At 35.4% G+C, this 13,308-nt stretch overlaps 1 protein-coding gene across 12 annotated transcripts in view; it reads left to right on the forward strand.

Annotated features, from left to right (window-relative positions):
• Positions 1–13,308, forward strand: part of LOC101737640 (pyruvate carboxylase, mitochondrial) — a 46,324-nt gene that overhangs the window by 7,204 nt on the left and 25,812 nt on the right. For 6 of the 12 annotated variants that reach the window (XM_062673601.1, XM_062673604.1, XM_062673600.1 and 3 more), the window contains exon 2: positions 9,147–9,491. In XM_062673601.1, coding sequence (XP_062529585.1) covers positions 9,402–9,491 — 90 coding nt within the window. In that variant the 5' untranslated portion in view covers positions 9,147–9,401. Of the gene's footprint in view, positions 1–212; positions 471–7,699; positions 7,955–9,146; positions 9,492–13,308 lie in introns of those variants that run through there. The other 6 variants (XM_012692142.4, XM_021349274.3, XM_062673599.1 and 3 more) reach the window with 2 other exon arrangements.

Below are 13,308 nucleotides of genomic sequence, written 5' to 3' on the forward strand. Positions count from 1 at the left end.
TCTGAAATCAATTCACAAAATCAACTCACAGAAACAATGTTACCCCCCCTGGCTGAGCATTTGTTCGCCCACCTGTCCTACTGAATCTGGAAAGCCCTTCAAAAAATATATAGAATACAATTTTTATCGTATCTTCATCGACAAAATCTCAAACAATAATAACATAATCTGCAATAATAGTTAATGGAGCATACGAACTGCATTGTAGATTCCAATGTCTCGTAAACTTGGAAATTCAAATCCTCGTTGCGAAAGGCAAACTTAACCGATTGTTGCCATTGAACCTAGCTGATAAACCATAATAAAGGTCGCTGTGCTGTTTCATTTGAAAATTCAAAATAATTACGCAAGTCTTAGACAGTCTTAGTGCTCCTTAGTTTCGTGTTTCGTGCCGGCAGCCGTGTCGTGTGGACGTGTGAATAGCGTTCTATTATCTTTATCGTTTCCTCGTATTCAATAAATATAAAAAGGTAAATATTATTTTGCATTGAGTATTCGTTATTATTCATCGTTCGTTTAACAAATTGATTTGAGTGATTGATTTTTAAATCCAAGACTTATGTTTGTTTCACAGTCAATAAACATAGTACACGTACTATATTTAGTATCATTGTTTCAATGAGATAACTAATAGGAAATAATGGTTACCATTTGTCGAAGTCCATTTTATTTTAGAAGATTTGTTCAGTGCCTGTGTATTACCTTGATTCGTATTATGGCGACATTCTTTGTAATTTTTCTCGAACTGTTGCAACTGTTATTCGTTTACTTGTATTCTAATTGTGCTACGTGTATTTAATTCGTTTTATTTGAAATCAATGAAAGTAGTAGTGGTTTCAAGTACTTTGCTAATATTGGTGAAAAATATTAAGTAAATGCTCAATAGAGTTCCGGCATAGAATTACGAAAAAGAAACGGGTCGCCATTACAAATTGTTCTTTATACGATATCTCTGTTATGCGGCTATACAAACTGATAAAACAATCGAAAATTGGTATTTGTTTCCTCGTGTGGCATTCGAGTCCGAAGTCTAATAAACACGGATTTTTATCTTCATTCAATAATTAAAGTCTCGAGCTGATCTGCGAACTTACAAAATTCAATGAAAACCCGTTGGTCTTTTGACACTCAAATACCGAAATGGTTTGAAGAAAATTTGAAGGATTATTTAAAAAGTCACCTAATTTTCTCGAAGAAGGCTTTCAAGCGCAGCTCGGTAATATTAATCCGTAATTAGCATAACGCTATTTATTTACATAGGGTTCAACGTCCGACATTGGTACTCGTGTCGAAATCGCAGCGAGTTTACAAACTCGAAACCACTTTAAGAGACCTCTCTTTCCTTCCTCTTAAGATTGAAAAAGACCGCGTTCGTTGGATTTGCCAACTGGTTTGTTCTTTAGGCATCGTAACTGTTAGAAGTGCAATGTTCAAGATCAATGTAATTTCGAAATGGATTGCTTAAGTTTCGCTATCAGTTTGTAAATAAATAACGCCATGTATTGGAAATATTCTTATTCAAAAAACAGATTATATATCGCCTATATCGTTTTAATTTTGTTATTTGCGCCATTTTAAACACTACAGTTTTCGTGGTCACGGACGACGGAGATAAAACTGCAAAAGTATTTATTATTATGTTAACGACTTGTGAAAATCGAATTAAATACTATTGTGTATATTTTTTATACAATAAAATCTAATACTATAGATGTAGTATAAAAAAGAATGCGAGTATTGCATACACGTATAATATAGTAATACTTGTTATTAGTAGTATAATAATCTCACCACACCCTTTGCAAATGTTTGTATTGTAGAAATCTATCTACCCACAATTGTAATATCGACTTACAATCTCTGAAACGAACAAAACCAACAAGATCCATAGGCTAGTGCGCAAGTTAACATTATTATTATTATTTTTATTGCGTAGACGGGTGGACGAGCTCACAGCCCACCTGGTGTTAAGTGGTTACTGGAGCCACAACGTAACTACGCCACCCACCCTGAGATATAATTATGTTCTAAGGTCTCAGTATAGTTACAACGGCTGCCCCACCCTTCAAACCGAAACGCGTTACTGCTTCACGGCAGAAATAGGCAGGGCGGTGGTACCCACCCGCGCGGACTCCCAAGAGGTCCTACCACCCGTAATATAACATTACCAAAATTATGGTATGTTAAGTGTTTTGTTAGTATTTGTTGAAAATCATTTACCAAGAGGCCTTTGCACATTCCACAGAACTACTAGAACATTCGTAAATTCGCCTGTCAATCGCCATTACATACCTTCTTTCATTAAACGGCAAAGTTCTCAATAAACAAAAACATTAAGATATAATCAAGGTAGTCACATTTTCGTGAATAATCTTCTAGATTTAACATTCTTTGTGCGTATTAATTATTTTTATCATTTAATTACTCTCGACTGTCCTTATTGTAGTGCAATGTGCGATAATAGTACACATCTTGTTTAGATATGGAGAATATTCACTTATAAGTAATACTTTTAAGTTGTTTATGGATTAAATTATAATAGGACAGTAAATTGTGAAGCTTGGCCTGCTTAGATCGGATATAAGTGGGGTTTGGGAAAATTATTCTCGTGGCTTACAATGAGAATCTTTAGGCCAACTTAATCTAGATACATCTAAGAGCACAATAATGATGATTGACACTGAAATATATACTCTTCCGCAACTTACAAGATTGCTAGGTTCGAAATTCGAAGACAAGTTAATCTACTAGCAGTGTGACAACATGCGAGTAGTAAATGGAAAATGATTTGCTACAGGAATATTGTTCTAGCGCTTTTTAAAACTATTTCTGAACATTAAAAACGTGTCACACATTTTTATCAATCTAGTTAAATTATATACTTATAACATTTTGGAATAGAACAAATAAATTATTGTCCGAAGCCTTCCATAATTGAATACTCAGATTGAACGACATTTATACGATAGTCACTAATCAGAGAATGAAACCTACACAATGCCTTAGACAAATCACAATAGAGATATAGGCATAAAACAGATCGTTGTATTAAAATTTATTGCTTTTATCCCTTAAATTTTTTAAGACAAGTCACCTGCTTTACGTTTAACTTGCTATATCACTAATTGGTGGAGATAAAGTGAGATATAGCCGATATGTCGAGTCTTTCTTAGGGCAACAGCTTAATTTTGCATATTGCTGTTCGAAACAGGACTCAGAAACGAACTCATGAGTTTCCCTTACCACGCGTAACTTTTTAATAACATAATTTGGTTGCTTTAAAATACGCCCTTGAAAAATCCATACTAAAAGACATGTTATAGAATTACAGAAACACCGTCAAGGGAAGTTTTTTTAATTATTTTTTTATTGCCCTTGTAGGCAGACGAGCATACGGCCCATCTGATGGTGTATGGTTACCGTCGCCCATGGACTTCAGCAACGTCAGGGGCAGAGCCAAGCCGCTGCCTACCGCTAAAAAGTTCAAAATTCCCTTGTAAACATGCATTGTACATAAACATATGCCCACTGAGTTTCTCGCAGAATTTTTTCAATGGGTCGCGATTCCGATGCGGTGGTAGATTCTGTGAAGAACTGCTCTTTCTAGGGCTAGTCTTAGCAAATTCTCTCAGGTTGAGCCTGTGAGCTCACCTATCCATCCGCGCGTAACTGGAATAGTCCCTTAGGCTACATATGAAATAGGTAGGGGTAAAAAGATACATAATTATATTGGTACACACCGAAATAAATGGACTCTTAAAAGCGCTGAAGAGCACGGAAATCTAGATGACGTCATCTTCGGTGGTATCACGAAAATTACTTGAATGTTTACGTATATGACACTCATTTTGGTTATACCCACGGCATCTGCCTACTAATGTAAACAGTACTATTCCCAGATCTTGTTACTGGCGGTAGGACCTCTTGTGAGTCCGCGCGGGTAGGTACCACCGCCCTGCCTATTTCTGCCGTGAAGCAGTAATGCGTTTCGGTTTGAAGGGTGGGGTAGCCGTTGTAACTATACTGAGATCTTAGAACTTATATCTCAAGGTGGGTGGCGCATTTACGTTGTAGATGTCCATGGGCTCCAGTAACCACTTAACTAACATCAGGTGGGCTGTGAGCTCGTCCACCCATCTAAGCAATAAAAAAAAAAAAGATCTGTCTAACTCGTTTTATTGTGTGTTTACGACTTATCTCAAACGCTTGTCTTTTTTTTAATGTGGTAGATTTATTGATAGCCTTTCATAAGACTTTAGACAGCTTGGAATTAGAAACACTGACTGAAAGATAATAGTCCACCTTTTATAGTCTATGTAAGGTATAATTTACTTCCTTTTGTCACTTATATAAAAGTACTCATAATCTTTTGGATATAAATTCAGAATTAGAATGAAGTAATGAAAGTAGCATAGTAAAATCTTATAAGATACACACGAGTAAAAATATCTTATACGAACTCCCGTATGGAGTATCTTTTTATTAAATTTAAGTGGGCAATTGCGGCCAGCGTATGCAGTGTTCTTGGTTGCAAATAATTTTAAATTGGTGTCGCTCACACTGTTGCAATGCTGGATCTTAATATAGAATGTTTTATAGAGCATAATGTATGAATGGTCTAAATTTATATCGCAAATAGTATAGTCCAATTAATAATGATGATGATGATAGTGATATCTCATATCGAGTTGCATATTGGTTTGGCATAAATCTTACGACCTGTCTGTCTAACGTCTGCCGGAGAATAGTATCGTTGGCATAAGAAGACAGTAGACGAAGTTGCGATAGGCAGCGGCTTGGCTCTGCCCCTGGCATTGCTGAAGTCCATGGGCGACGGTAACCACTCACCATCAGGTGGGCCGTATGCTCGTCTGCCTACAAGGGCAATAAAAAAAAATAGTTTCTTAGTAACCTTTTAACGCCACCCACGGGAAGATATCTTTTTATTACCGGAAGATACCCGGGTACCACACAGCTCCAATATCGATTCTAAGTTTCTTATTATTTGTAATGCAAAAAATTATGATAAAGACTACAATTTTGCAGTATTATTGGGTAATTTAGAGAAAAGAAACAAATGAATAAAATTACATCATCAAAAATGCTTTGCGGGACAAGAATAGTTATTTTTTCATCTCGCGAAATTTCAGTATTTTATGTTTTTTGTTTAAATTCAAATAAATATGTAACAAATTTCACAGAATTGTTCCATTGTCTTAAACAATTCGGCAAATATATGATTTATCTAACGGAATTCATTTTTACTTACGGAATAAATGTTAGTCTTCAAATTGACATAAAAATTATTATTAACCTCTCGATTTTAGTTATTAATTTTTTTTATTGTGTTCATTTTGTTCGTTTTGTTGGTCGATCCAAATATTATTAAATTGATATAATATATCATCCAATAATAACATTTGACTTTAAAAAAAAAACAGTCTAACAAAACTTTTCAATTAGAATTTGGTGGCATTGTAACCGTATACCTAAGTATCACCAGCCTGTGTTTTTTGCTGCGAAGCAGGCATGCGTTCCGGCTCGACCTGTTGGGACGGCCGTTATCCAATTAAAACATAGACCTCACGTCTCAAGGTGGGTGGCGGCATTCACTTCGCGACTTCTGCTGGCTCCGTTAACCTCTGAACACAATGTGGGCCACAAGTTCGTTTTACCCATCAAATCAATAATTTAAAATGTGTATGAGGTCCGGTTCATCAGTGTGCTTAGTGCGAGTTTTTTAACGTTCTCGATAGCGTAAAAGTTAGCCCAATTTTGTATGCAGTTGGAACAGCGCCCCTAGTGGCAAACGTAGGCAAACGATCACAGTCCATACAAATATGAACTAACTTTTACGCTATCGAGAACGTTAAAAAACTAGCACTAAGCACACAGAACGATAATGCCGCTACCTGCCTAGAGATAAGAGGAAATATTTGTTAGTCGAAACAAAACGTGCTCGGCTGTTACAAATTAAGTATAAAAACAAAATGATTTCAACAAAATTTAGACAAAAAGGTTACCTTGGGAAGTGCACGGCTGTAATGCCCAAATTTGTTACACTATACATGAAAATAATTGTACAAAAAATATCGGCAGTGGAGTCGGATTTATATTTTTTGTAAATCTCTTCAATATCGATTTTATTCGTTTTTGTTCTCTTCACGAAATCTAGAACTTCAGAAAATAAGTTTTAGAAGAAATTAATTCGATTTCGATTAAGAAATTAATAATTCGAGCGATATTTCACATTTCGTCTGGACAAGTTATATGGGTTTAAAAGTCTATCAAATCCATAAGCTCAAATAAATGAAGCTTATTAGTCATTATTGACCTGACAACGTTTTATAATTCGATGGAACCGGCTGCACGCACGAAAAAACATGACTCATTGAGGCGTTCCATTTAAGGCTTGAAGTGCAAGCGAGAGCGCGCAACGAGCGACAAAGAGGCACAATCGGCCTCCGCGTTCGGCATCTGTCTCTCTCCTGCTTGAGTGAGCGATGTATTCACGTGGACAGCTGCTATACAATAATACATTTACATGTTTTCGTCAAGTATGAAGTTCAGTGAAAAGTGAATGTGGTGTTAATTGTCCATACAAAATATATATCAAACAAATAAAATTAAAATTTTCTTTTGAAAAATGAAACCATTCCATCAGTATTTTCTTATGACGTTGTCACGTTCAACTATCGTCAGTAAGCCGACTTTACAGGCAACCGTTTTTTATTTTTATTTTTTAAATGATTTGTAAGACAAAATCAGAAAGTGCCATCTGAGAACAAAACATCCCAAGTCTCGGTGTCAAGAAATATATACTGCGTAACGAATAGAAATATAACAAGTTAAGATCAAAATACTAGTAACAAATGGGTTTTACGGAAGCGCTTGTTAAAGTTAAGTAAATAGTCGAAAACGAAAATGGCCACGAAATTCAATAGTGTCACTGATTTCCTAATTTAAAATAGTTGAGTTACCTAATTGTGTATTCGGCAACAGAGCGGTACAGAAAAGGACAGATTGTGTATATAATCATAATCTCATTGAATGTGGAACTATAATTTAAACCAAATTTCAATTCGTATTTTTATAACATAACTAGCGACCCGCCCTCGCTTCGCTTCGGAAACTGTAATTTATTATTGATTTCTCCACTAATGGATGTTATTATACATATAAACTATCCTCTTCAAACACTTTATCTATAAAAAAAACCGCATTAAAATCCGTTGCGTAGTTTTAAAGATTTAAGCATACATAGGGACAGAGAAAGCGACTTTGTTTTATACTATGTAGTGAAGGACAAATATACCAACAAACAAAATCTACTTTAATTAGAAAGGTTATTAAATTATGCTGAGTAATATAAATAAATATAAAATATAAATAATATACATGCTGAGTAACCTGTAGGTACTGTGAGCACGACCTTTATTTATTTCGGAATAAACAACATTAGGCTTCATTAACATCTCTGTAAGGAATTTTCTGTAAAGATATGCCTTTTAAAAATTAGCAGCTTGGACTTTTTGGTTATGATTAGACGGTTTCTCGAATAATTTCTATTTTACATCATTGATTCTAAATCATTCGTCGATAGAAGTATCTTGGACATTAATCGGTGCAATTTGTTTTAATAAACAATAATAAACGCGATTTTCACCTCAAGATTGAAGTAATTTTCCCTGAAGGTTTTTATGCTAGGACGAACTCTTTAGCACCTTTCACCTAGAGTAAACTAGATGACATTTGACAAAACAATTTGTCATGAGTGAATCTTGGGCCGCAGAATTAAGTGGATAACAGAGAAAATTAAACACAAAAGCTCACATCGTTCGATGTTCAGGACACCATTTTCAATCGTAAATCTGCCTTACGTCACGTGTGTCTATAAATGAATGTTCTGTATAAACAAGTACTTATTGCCCTGATAATTTTCATGTTACAAAAGGTAATATTCATGTAATCCATCCAATAATCTTAAAATTATTTAATAGTAGTCAATAATGTGGGCACAATGTTTAATGACACTTGGAGGTTAAAAGCAAGTTTCTCGCAATGTCATTTAGGTCACTCAGTCAGCAGAAGGCGTAATATTATACATACTTGTGATATGCTGTTTTTATGATGTAAATGTTTTGCACGAAACGAAAAGTGAACGTTTGTTTTAAGTGCACTTTAGTGCTTGCATTGAATTTGCTAAAAGGAAATTTGAAAGTAAATAAACAAAACGATTTGAAGGAAAAAACTCATCGGTTTTCATAGAGATAACTTGAAACGTTGCGATAAGGAACGCATTATTTTTGTACTATAATATCACTTCAAAGAATTTCCTAATTGGAAATTTTTTAATGACAAAGTGATTAAACTTAGCTCAAATTAAGGAAAATGATGAAATGATAATAATTATTAATGATTACAATTACAATTTTTCCACATTTTTGGGGTAGCCGACATTGCGATCTAATCTAATTATTATTTCTGAAGTTCGTGAACATTCTGAATTTGCAATGCCGCATAGGATCACATTACGGTAATAAATAGAACTAAAATTATATAGGTATTTAAAAATATCGACATATTTTTATTTGCAGAAGTGTGCCTCAGCGCTCACAAAAATACATGTCCGTGAACCACACAAGCTTTTGAAATCATTTTTCATATAAAAAAATACAAGGCTTAGATGTTCAAGTATTGATTCAATAGTTACCATTTATAAACTAGCTTTCTGCTCGTAGTTTCGCTCGCTTGGACTATACTCGTAGATTTCGTGGGAGAAGATCCCTGCGTAGCGCTGGTCTTCTCTGGTTGAAAGGTAGCCTGTAGTATTTCTCGGGGCTCAAAATAATTTTCATACCGACTTTCCTTAACTTAAAATCTTGTCAACACTCGTAGTTACTGTGGTGATAACTTACGATGCCTCTGTCCTACATAGTTCTGTCGTGAAGCAAACATGCGTGCCAATTGGAACGATCGAACGTTTTTAAGGTGGTAGTAGCATTTACCTTATAGCCTTTAGTTCATGAAGCTCAGGTATCATTCGTACGTCTATAGACATCTATAGATGTCTGGGGACCAAAGGGCCTGAAGTAATAAATTATTATAATACATGTTATGTAATACTTTCTTTCCGTTTGTTACAGATTTAGAGCCGAGACGCCGAAGTACGACACAAAAAAACGAAACATAAAAAAAATATCGAAAGAATATAATATATCTACGTCTAGTCAAACCATTCACAATATAATTGAAACCTTGTAAACGAAAAAAAAAAAAAAAAAAAAAAACGTAACGAATCACTAAAATGAAATAAACTGTGTTATTAGGATATTAAATAGAATTATTAAGTTTGTACTTATTTAGTTTATCAATTAATAAGTTCACTAGTATAAATAAAAATGCAAATACTAAAGGCAAGATTCGCGTTACGCGCCACAGCGTCGCAATTCCAGGCATGGAGCTCGGCCAAAACTCGGACAGCTGCTACGGTGAGTGAAATGAATCATTTTTAAAATCATTAACGACCGTCTGGTGTAGTGGTAAGTGACATGGTCACTACACAAGGGGGTCGCGGGTTCGAATCCCGCCAAGGCAGGATATTTGTATGATAAATATAAATGTCTTTTCCAGGGTTATGGATGTATATTAAATATTTGTATGTGTATAATAAAAATCTTACATTTATTTCCGTTATCTGGTACCTGTAACACAAGTTCTTTACGAACTTAACACGGGACCAGTTAACGTGGCGTGATTGTTAGTAAATTTATTATTAACAATTTTTTTCTCTTGGGTTTTCGCTGGTCGTCAACATAATTAAAACTTTTACGGTTAATTGTCATTATATTATTTCTGACGTTTGAAATACTGTACAATTTACGTGGTCACGGACGACTAAGGTGTTTTTCGTCGACATTTGAGTACTGTGCTTACTACCGTCGTCTATCTTTCTATGTAAACTATTTCTAGACTTAGACTTCTATTCGCACTGAAATACGTACTTGTAAGCTTGAGATCTACCAGTAAGTTTACCGGTAGGCAGCGGCTTGGCTCTGCCCCTGGCATTGCTGAAGTCCATGAGCGACGGTAACCACTCACCATCAGGTGGGCCGTATGCTCGTACGCGTACAAGGGCAATAAAAAAAATGTTTGTTTGGAAAAATGTAATGACACTTAAAAAATCGAGATTAAACAGTAAAGGTACTTAAAATTGTGTCTTTAACATGTCACTAAATATTAGCCAGGCGAACCCATTGCCCATTTGCTGCGAATCGTTTGCCGGGGTTCGTGATTCCGAAGTATTGATAGAAAACCAACTAGAAAACCACTACACACCAAAATCATTCTTGATTATATTTTACGTCAAAACATATCAACGATATCAACTCAATTTCATTTTTTAATATTTTTTATTGCTTAGATTGGTAGACGATCTCATAGCCCACCTGGTGTTAAGTGGTTACAGCAGCCCATAGACATCTACAACGTAAATGCGCCACACATCTCCAGATATAAGTTCCAAGGTATCTAAGTCTAAGTAGTTAGTTACATTTTTTTGTTTTTTTTTTCGAAAATCCACCCGAATCAATCTCGTCACAAGCTTAACTCGTTGTCAATTAACAAAAACAAATGTCTGTCCTCATTATATTATATGGCGTCAGCGGCAATAGGCAAGAGAGAGATAACGAGATTTATCCATGACACGCGTACATTAAACAACGTAATTAGTAGTACGTCATTTTAAAAGCTCATTTTTTTTACAGTGTTCACAAAATACTTTCTTAATTCTTTTTTTTTTTTAAATAAAGATTGTTTGTCAAACGTACGAAATATTTCTATTAGCAAGTTGTGACGGTGGTTGTAAAATATATTGTAACTAAAGTGGCTCTCAAAGGGTTAAGACTGTCTTGCCTCTGAGACTACTCAAAGATGACGTCATTGACGTTGTCATCATCACCATCATCATCATCAGCCTATAGCAGTCCACTGCTGGACATAGACTTCTCCAATTGCACGTCCTCTGGTTCTCACGTCCAGCTTTTGCCAGCTACCCTGCATAGATCGTCAATTTACGGAGTCTGAGGCCGTCCTACACTACGTTTGCCAATTGACGCCGTGATGTCTCTGAATTCCGGTGACCCCATTAAAATCAAATGTCCTCGTCAATCCATCCAGTGCAAAGGTATAAAAAAAATACGACTGTTACGAAGATAGATTGTAGGTTAGTTACGTTTAGAAAAATGTTCAAGGGCATCCTCCACGTTAGTAATAGGTAGGTTAATGTAATTGTTTAATGTATTATATTGTGAATTTAGAATATAATACATTATTGAATTAGTTTTTATTTAGTGAATTAGTTTTCGTTATCGTGTTGTTTTGTCGTAATTGTAAGGAACGTTGTTGTACAAATTCAGCACTACCTATGTCTTGTTTTGTCGTGCGCACATAACTTATGTTGCAAGCCAGATTTTATTTCTTTTTACTTGTGTTTTTTATGTATTTTTTAGCTTGTGATGTGTATTGTGAGCCTAATAAATAAATTGAAAAAAAAAACGAAGTTCAATAACCAGATAGACCGTATCGGCTGACACACATCAAGGCTCCTTAACGTTTATCGATCGTAACATTAATAAGCTGAACGAGATTAGGCATTATCAAGTTTGTTATGAATTATAACGGAATTTGTTTACAATAAAATAATATAATCCATCATATTTATGTGGAAATGAGTTTTAAAGCCGCGATAAGGATCACTACACATCACACAAAAAGAGTCGTATACGAGCAAGCGAGTATATAATTTACTGGTGGTAGGACGCAGAGTCCGCACGGGTAGATACCACCGTTCTGCCTATTTCTGCCGTGACGCGTTCCGGTTTGAAGGCTGGTACAGACCTTGTACTGTAAAACTGTGACTTAGAACTTATGTGCCAAGGTGGGTGGCGGGATTTACATTGTTGACGTCCATAGACTCCGGTAATAACTTAATAACGGTATTAAAAGTTATCAAAACAAATAGTGATGGTTTTTTTATTTTTTTTTATTTTTTTATTTATTGCTTAGATGGGTAGACGAGCTCACAGCCCACCTGGTGTTAAGTGGTTACTGGAGCCCATAGACATTTACAACGTAAATGCGCCACCCACCTTGAGATATAAGTTCTAAGATCTCAGTATAGTTACAACGGCTGCCCTACCCTTCAAACCGAAACGCATTACTGCTTCACGGCAGAAATAGGCAGGGCGGTGGTACCTACCCGTGCGGACTCATAAGAGGTCCTACCACCAGTAATTACGCAAATTATAATTTTTTGCGGGTTTGATTTCTATTACACGATGTTATTCCTTCACCGTGGAAGTCAATCGTGAACATTTGTGGAGTACGTATTTCATTAGAAAAATTGATACCCGCCTGCGGGATTCGAATACCGGTGCATTCGTATCTAACGATGTCTTATCCTTTAGGCCACGACGACTTCTCGGCCTTTTGGCTAAGATCAAAGTATCAAAGTGTGGATTTTCTAAAATTAGGCTATCTAACATGCATACTTGTTATCTGTATCGCCAAAGCCAATGCCACGTAAACCGCTATAACATTATATAATAGTAATAAAAGCACGTAATTGCATTAAATTTATTTGTTTATTGCGATCGTTCAATGGCGTATTTGAAAAATTTTTTTTGTTGTTGAATAACTCTGTCGAAAACCGTACAAGGTGTAAGCAGACCGCGGCTCCAAACAATAGTAGGTTCCGATTACTAATTTAATTATTTACTTTATTAAAATAATTAAAATAATTAAAGAAAAAAAATATTAAAATAATTCCGATACACCCTGTATAAATGTAGTTTATTACGGCGTTCTTTAAGTACATAACATATTCCTTCACGTTGTGTTTTAAATGTTTTTTGTTGATAAATTACTAATTAACTTTATTACGACAGTTGTAAGGAAAAATAACAGGTGGACAGTGAATTTATCTGCATATCTTTACTGATAATATAAATTGTTTTCTTTCAATAATTTTATTTGAATATTGTGGCGGGTAGCCATCATACAACGCAAGATAATTGACAGATGCCTGAATCTCGCTTACGAAATTTCAAGATAAAGCGCATATATACAAGTTCCGAACAACAACATTCGGACCGTCGGTCTACCGAGCAATATCATCCGCTCGGTGGAAGATCTTCCCTTTGTCGTATATATCCCTACAAACTGGTGACCCCGACGTGATGTGAACACGCAACCTCCTGATTCATCATCAGCGCATCAAGAACTTCGGCTACCACAATCCCCGCATTC

Source organism: Bombyx mori, chromosome 18, assembly GCF_030269925.1.
Source record: "Bombyx mori chromosome 18, ASM3026992v2".
Classification (NCBI taxonomy): Eukaryota; Metazoa; Arthropoda; class Insecta; order Lepidoptera; family Bombycidae; genus Bombyx; species Bombyx mori.